The sequence below is a fragment of the Mus caroli genome (genome assembly GCF_900094665.2).
Source record: "Mus caroli chromosome 6 unlocalized genomic scaffold, CAROLI_EIJ_v1.1 6_unlocalized, whole genome shotgun sequence".
In the NCBI taxonomy this organism is placed as follows: Eukaryota; Metazoa; Chordata; class Mammalia; order Rodentia; family Muridae; genus Mus; species Mus caroli.
Window position 1 is genome coordinate 357,020 of NW_018388436.1, and position 8,082 is coordinate 365,101.

The 8,082-nt window shown below is 37.2% G+C and overlaps 1 protein-coding gene across 1 annotated transcript in view; it reads right to left on the reverse strand.

The window, feature by feature from the left end:
* Nucleotides 1–220: 220 nt before the first annotated feature.
* LOC110287587 (solute carrier organic anion transporter family member 1A1) overlaps nt 221–8,082 on the reverse strand; it is a 42,189-nt gene continuing 34,327 nt past the window's right edge. The window contains exons 12-14 of the mRNA XM_021154160.2: nt 5,741–5,805; nt 4,163–4,280; nt 221–1,363 (exon numbers count right to left, since the gene is read on the reverse strand). Of these exons, the coding sequence (XP_021009819.1) occupies nt 1,144–1,363; nt 4,163–4,280; nt 5,741–5,805 (403 nt within the window). The 3' untranslated portion in view covers nt 221–1,143. The remainder of the gene's footprint in view (nt 1,364–4,162; nt 4,281–5,740; nt 5,806–8,082) is intronic.

An 8,082-nucleotide genomic window follows, 5' to 3' on the forward strand; every position in this document is an offset into this window, starting at 1 on the left:
TACCCCTTTCGATTGAACTATCTGCCTGTTCTCACTTTAAAGGTTTTACTCGGATTTTGAAAGTTAATAGTCATGTTATTTTTATTCATGCTCTAGTTTAATTTTAATTGTAAATTCATAACTTTATTATAATCTATTATAAAATTATAGTTACACTTTTAAACATGTTATCATTTTATTCATGTGTTCCGAGGACACATGAAAAAAAATGACCACTGAGTCAAAGAGGCATCCTGAGTATAAGAAAGTAGTCTTTGAGAACATCTTATACTGCATCCAGCTCTGATTTATTTTCATTTATTTCTTATTTTACTTTATTTTATCTATTATTGTCAGTAGTCTACTCTACCTTTTGGTTCAATGCAGGGTTGCACACATGCTAGGCAACCACTGTGCAACTGAGGAACAACTACATCTTTACAAAGACCCTTTGAAATAACTGGCTTTCTCAAATAGTTGCCTTTAAGAAAGATTTTCATGAACGACTTTGAGTTGCTAGGGAAAATGGGTTCAACAAGCTTTGCAATGTGAGTTTTAATAACCTGACTAAGTTTGTCAGTGCTGTAAACAAAATTATCAAATGTGTGACAGGGCTAAACAAAGAAGAGACTGAAAACAGAAGATGACACATGAGAAAGATATCTAATCCTAGAAACTCATGTCTAAAATAATAAAAAATCGAAAACTCCTAGATACAGACCTATGTAGACATCTTGAACATAGAAAAGATAACATTTTCAATGTGTCCCAACAAGAATGCATATTTTCAGCTCTAAATACCTCCAACATTGAAGCATAAATTCAGTAGAATTAAGTGCTGTTTCAGGAATAGGAAAATGTTAAACCCATTTGAAGATATGTAGGAAATACAACTTCCCTTGATTGAGTTAAAAGAGAAAATGCTGTGTGAAAATGAAGGAAGCTTTAAAGTTCAGTGTATGCCTCACCATAGATATCTAATCTGAGAAAATCTGAAGTAGTACCCTAATGTTCTGAAAGTGCTATCAGTAATTGTTCTTTATTATGAGTAAAAATAATTGTTGAGGTCCTTAAAGATGAGGATTCCTACTGCATCTCTCATGATTCAAAGGAAGTGAAGTGTACATTCCATTCATGGCCTTGCACAGGCCAGTTGAAAACTCATTACAGCTTAGTTTTCAGTTCTCCATCGTTCTCGACCTTAGGACTTCTGCACACATCTGTGCACTCACTTTCCTTCTCTGTGAGCTTCATCTCTGCAAGTTCAGTTTCTGAAGAGTCGACGTCGCCAGGGAACTGGAATTTCTTCATAAGTATTAGAATGAAGACTGCAGGGAGATAGCTTGATCCTCTTACTGCTGCAGGCAACCCCAGGTAAGTGTACCTATTGAAAAGAACTAATCTGTATTATATTTTAATGTTTTTAGTGAAAGCTAATTTTGTATATTCTTACAGATCCTTTATTCTTTGAAAAAAATCTAGGGATTATTTTGCTTATGTTCTTTATATATCTACTTTGCTGAGTTATTAATTATGTTTATTAAAATGTCCAATATTTTCCAATATAAAAGTTTAAACCTATTTTCTTCATTTGGGTGATGGCTAGTTTTCATTGTCAGCTTTATAAGATTTGGGATCATTATAGAAATACATCTTCAGGAGTACCTATAAAGGTGTTGCTTTCAGACAAGTTTAGCCGATGATAAATTTCTACTATGGATGTGAGCATTCTAACACTTGATGCTTCCTGACAGAACATGCAACATGACCAGGTCGCACAAACTCTGCCACCAAATCTCCTGTGCTATTATTACCTCACACTTGGCCGCAATGCTTTCTCAGCCATTTTTGCCTGTTGTCTGAAATACTGAGTCAAAATCCCATATCATGTTAAGGGAGGTCTTCTTGACTGCTTTGTTCACACATGTTTAAAATGACATAAAGCCACTTTTCAAGCTTTCTCTCCTACTCAGATCCATCAATGCATTTTTGTGAAATTTAAATCTTTGCATGTAAAGATTAAGTCCTATTAGTCATGTTTATATATTTATAAATTCAATTTGTTCATTTTCACATATAATTTTGCATGAGTCAGCATGAAGTCTGTACAAGTTTTGTGAGATTAATTGGGTAATTTTAACTTTCAGGATTTCTTATAATAATTTATATACTGTTATGAGTAGCTAATCTTTGTCGTTTTTAAAACATGCCATAAGGTTTCTGGAATTAATGTGTTGGGAAGTAGTTATTTTGTCATATGCATATTTCTAAATAACTATTAATATCTTCCTTTATTTTATTAGCATAGTAAAATATGGTGAGATAAATAGTGTTTTAAACATCATACAATCAAGAGTCTTCTAGAAAAAAAAGATTTCAGTAAGGTTTCAGAAATGGCCATTATAGATAATGATGTCCTGTGAACATATAATGAGGCATTGTTTTGATTACATTACTGGACATGAGGACACCAAGCCCACAGTTGGTGGCACCATTCCTTAGCTAGGAAATACTGGAATCAACTACATTTGAAGAGAAAATGCTCACAGCTGTTTCTGTAGAGAGAAAGTATAAGTATAGTATATATGCATAGATGCTCAAGACTTCTGATATTAATAGTCTAGAAATATAACTGATTTTTTTTCTAGATGAGAAATAGGTTAAGAAATATGTTGTTTTTCTGCCACTGTTATAAAAGTATTTGACAGGAGATAAATTGTCTTACAATTCTAGGATATAGTCCACCATTGTGGGTATGTCAAGGCACCTGGAATGTTAAACAACACACATATGTTGACAGTAGTTAGGTCCTTCCAGGAATGGGATCTCAGCTATTCCCAGACATACATGCTTGGGACAGGGCATGCCATCACTTTTCTCTCCCACATTTTTTTAAAGTATAATGCTCACCCATCTAGAAATGCAGCATAAGTGGGTCATATCTAGAGAAGAGGCTTTAGGAGCAAGGAGTCTTTGTTATAATGCAATCTGTAGCATACAAAGTTCCTCTTTTCTATTTCTTGGACTTCATACTCTAGAGAGCAAGTAAGGTAACAGAGGGAGTCTGTTTCAAAGTCAACCTAACATGATCCCTGGGGATGGGGAAGCAGTGAAAGCACAGTTTACTGTTAGTGTCACTGTTCGTGACAGCTGCCCAAGTAGCACCCAGAGTGGCGAAAAATAGATGGGTAACCACTTTAAGTCAAAGCAGCAGCAACCACACACAACTGTGCATACCCTGATTTTAGAGAGCTGGCTCCCTGGTCTCATGGTTCCTAAGGGTAATGGCTCCAGTTATTATATCATCCCCCTTGGGACGCTCTCAGCAGGCTTATAGCAAAATCACTTTACTGAGCAAAGTTTTGTTAATAAGGCTGCTAAGCAATAAATCCAGCGGATTCTCAGAAATGTGACCAAGAGTGAAATGTAGATGCCAGGTGTCTTTTCAAGATAGCCCTTGGCTACAGCATCTGGCACATTTTGCTAAACTGCATGGTACTACACAAATTTGAGGTTCTCATTGATTCAGGCTGCAAGCATGAGAGGGCTGTAAACTTTCCAGGAACTACAATGCCATAATCCATGCTGCCTGGATATGCTGGGACTGTTATACCAACCCCAACATAAGGGAGGAGTTCTTCTCCTCTGTACCTAGATATGTGTTGATATGAACATAAAAGACTGTTTTCTTTTTTTTTTTTTTTTGGTTTTTTCGAGACAGGGTTTCTCTGTGTAGCCTTGGCTGTCCTGGAACTCACTCTGTAGACCAGGCTGGCCTCGAACTCAGAAATCCGCCTGCCTCTGCCTCCCGAGTGCTGGGATTAAAGGCTTTCTTATAGCACCTTTTCTCTAGGTTTCTGAATCTTCTTTCATCTCGCCAGTGTTCTGCCATGCTAGCTCAGTTCAAGATGCAGCTTTCCTCTCCCAATCCAGGGACTCTAAGCAGATACCTTCTCTCTTTCTAAAATATTTTTGATTTATTGTGTTAGGAAAACCACTCATACTTAAATAATTTAAGCATTGTAGAAATGATGGGGAAAATTTAAAATGTATAAAAAGGAAAATATTCTACCTGTGTGCATTCTGAAAATGAAGCCAAATATAATCTAATCACTCAAGAAAGTTTGAGATATGAGTGAGGACATTTTATGCTACAAAAGTAGATCTCAAATGTTATCATTACCTGAATCTGTTTATATCATACATCCTGCATGCCCCTGGCTGACCACATTTCAGAGTTCCCCAATGTAAACAGGTTCTGTCTATCAAAGCGCCAAAGTAAACAGGTGCCGGAATGCCAGCTGCAATGGAGAGACAAAAACTTTCAAAACAAAACAGACCCCCAAAAAATCAATAACTAAGAAAACAAAATCCCAGCCCACTGAGAGGAAGAAATGAGAGTGGGGAAGAGGTTATTTTACTTGGAAACACTTCACTTTTCCTATTTTTTTTTTTAGAAAAAAAATAACAAATTATAAATCAAATGTTATAAACTTGCTTTTAGGAATTATAAGTTAATATAAAGTTTCTAGATCACAGCAAATGAAAACTATGTATAAGATGTTAAGAAATTATTCCATGAGTTCATAATTATGAACCACATGTATTTCCTTAAATGTCTTGTGTTGTCTCTGTATATCCAACTAACAAAACCATTTCCTACTGATTTTTTAATTGAATCTACTAAAAGATAAATGTTAATTAAATTTAGGTAAATTCTTTAAGGAAAAGAGAAAACATTTTTATTTCTACAACTACTTCACTCTCAGACTAATTACTAGTTACAAGTTCCAAACACAAGGGCTTATGAAGTGAAGTTCAGGGTAATGTGGGCAGAGCACATCTATGTTAAAAATATTTCAAGTTGGTGGGACTTCCTGCATGTGGATGCTTGGACTGTTATAGATCCAGAAACAAATTATCTCTATCTCTTTTATTGATAATTCATTGTCCCATTCCTGTGTCTGTCCTCATGTCCCTGTGGCTATTACATGAAGCCTTTGGGGGATACCTTGACTTAAGGGGAAGTACAGGAAAGAGGCCTTACAGCATCTAAGCTCCACCCACCCAAACACTAAGAATACCAACATACAGCATCTGAGACCACAGCACACAAATTCCTGTTCTTCTGTAACCAATCTACCTGACATTTCTACAGACATCTGTGAGAAGTACCTTGTTTATGAGTTCCTTTGTTCTCTAACTATAAGCATCACAAAATTGCCCTCATGTTGTGTGCTCATGTCATGGTAACTCGTGTTTGATTCCAGACTAAAACCCTTATTTTCTTTCGTTAAGGTAAAGGGTGTGTTTGGGGGTTGCCAGTGTGTGGTGGTTTGACCAGGCTTGAGCCTGAAAGTAGCACTATTAGGAGAAATAGCCTTGTTGGCCTAGGTGGGGCCTTGTTGGAGAAAGTGGGTCACTGTAAGGGTTGGCAATGAGACCCTCCTTCTAGCTGCCTGTGAGACAGTCTTTCCTGGCTAAAGTCAGATCAACATGCAGAACTCTCAGTTCCTCCAGAACCATGTCTGCCTGCACGCTGCCATGTTTCCTGCTCTGATGATAATAGACTGAACCTCTGAAAGTGTAAGGCAGCCCCAGTTAAATGTTTTCCTTTATAAGAGTTGCTTTGGTCATGGTGTCTGTTCACAGTATTGGAAACCCTAAGACACAGGTAAAGGATCTTCCTATCAGAAAAAAAAAATTAACTGGCTACTAAGCACTTGATATTGGTCTGATATGTTGGAGAAATTATTCATACCTAATAGTCTTATGAAAAATGCATGTAATCCAACTCCAATTGACTTCTCTTCAGATTTGACACACCTGAAAAATACATACTAATATAATACATACATATATATGTGTATGTACGTAACATATATACATACTTACATTAAATACAGCTTCATCCATCAAATCCATATTGCCCTAGCATCCTCCCAATGGCAATGGTAGTTCATGATTCTAATACTTAACATTTTCATCCTGAAGTGAGAATGTTACAGCTCTACCTTTGTGAAGCCCATACAGAAGACAGATGGGAAGGTCATCTAGCCTCTGACCTCCACACATCTAAAGCAGGACTGAGCTCTTTAACAGTTAGAAATTGTCTGCTAACCCAGATGCACAGTTTCCTGGTTACCATGGAAAATACCATGCCATACTAAAGATAATAACCCCAGACTTTGAAAACAGAAGCACATAAATCATTATTCTCCTAAGGTTTTTGGGTTTTTTGTTGTTGTTTGTTTGTTTGTTTGTTTGCCATTTTGTTGTATTGTTAAAGCAATCACATGCCATATAAAAATTGGAGATATGGTAAATGCAGTCCAACAAAACAGAGAATCCATTATGCACATTATGACATTAAGAAAATGCTATATGGAAGTATCCACCTTAGGTGTTGTTTTTTTTTTTTTCCTGTACTGCCAAAAATTAGACTTGAGGTGGTTTTGAGAATTAAATACAAGGTGGAGGCCTATTAGGGTACAAAATGAAAAATACTCTCATAAATTAGGAGTACCAAAGCCTTTTTAAAATATAGGTAAGAAAATCATAATATATGCAACTTGGTATTTAATTTAGGGAGTGACTCCATAAAAGATTTCAAGAAGCACAACAACATAGAAGAGTCATGTTAGAATACAAATGGTAGTACTTTATCCATCATTTACATTGCAGTCATCAAATTCAGCAAGAAAAAGCAAAGAAATACAAGAAAACTAATTTGAATAGACCCTAACCTCATTACATAAAGAAATCACACATTTGGGCTAAAAGATTGCTCAGTTGGTAAGGCTTCTTGCCTCCCTCCAAGATTGACCAATAGTTTCAATATGTGGAACCCACATGGTGAAAAGAGAACCAATTTCTGTAAGATGTTCTCTTATTTTAATATGAATGCCATAGCTATTGAAATAAACACACACACAACACACAGACACAGACACACACACACACATACACACCCCACACATTCTCGTACACATAAAATGTTTTAAATAACCATACATTAAAATATCAATTAACAATTAACCTCGGGTTTTGTTGTTGTTGTTTTGTTGGGTTTTTTTGTTTGTTTGTTTTTTGTTTGTTTGTTTTTTTGTTTTTGGGGTTTGCTTGTTTTGTTTGTTTGTTTTTTGTTTTGCCCCCAGTCGAAGAGTCAACATCAAAATGTAAAATTATTTAAAAACTGAGTGACGGATGGAAGTTAGAACAGGCATGCAGTAAACACGAGAACTTCTTTTGAGAGTGTTTTGCAGACTCTAACAGAAGAGTTCAACTGTTCATCTGCCCTTCGCCTAAGACTATCCTTCTCTGGGAGGAAAATTCATCCTTATCAACTGATCATGCAGCTTTGGAACTGAGGTATCTGGAACAGTGAGGGAGAAAGGAGAGACCACGTAGCCACATCAGCTAAATCTGCCTGGCAGGTGATGGAGTGACAGATGTCACAGACAAATAACCCTCACTTTCCAGAATAAGCCTTAAGTCGTATTCACTAGCAATACTTGATGCCTTTATCTCTCCATCAACTTATGAACATGGCATATAGCACATCTCCATTTGGACAGTATTAAAACATATAACATTTTACAATGGAAAATGAATAGAGGGCATATATCTATCCGATTCCAATGAGTGTGTATAATGAATAGAAGCAGGTGAAAGGAAGAAGAAAGTGGAGGGAAAGGAAGGGTTAGACAAAGGGAGAGAAGAAAGGAGAAGAGAGGAGAGCAGAGGAGGGAGGGAGGGTAGGGTAGTGTAGGTTAGGCTAAGGGAGGAGTGGGAAGAGAAGAGAAGAGAAGAGAAGAGAAGAGAAGAGAAGAGAAGAGAAGAGAAGAGAAGAGAAGAGAGGAAGAGGGGGTAGGGGAGGGGATGGGAAATGGAAGTGAAGGGGAAGGGGGACAGGGGAAGAGAAGGGGAAGAAGGAAGGTGGGGGGGAAGGGGAAGGGAAGAGGAATGGGAAAGGGAAGGGAAAGAGGAATGGGAAAGGGAAGGGAAAGGGAAGGGAAGGAGAAGGGGAAGGGAAGGAGAAGGGGAAGGGAAGGAGAAGGGGAAGGGAAGGAGAAGGGGAAGGGAAGGAGAAGGGGAAGGGAA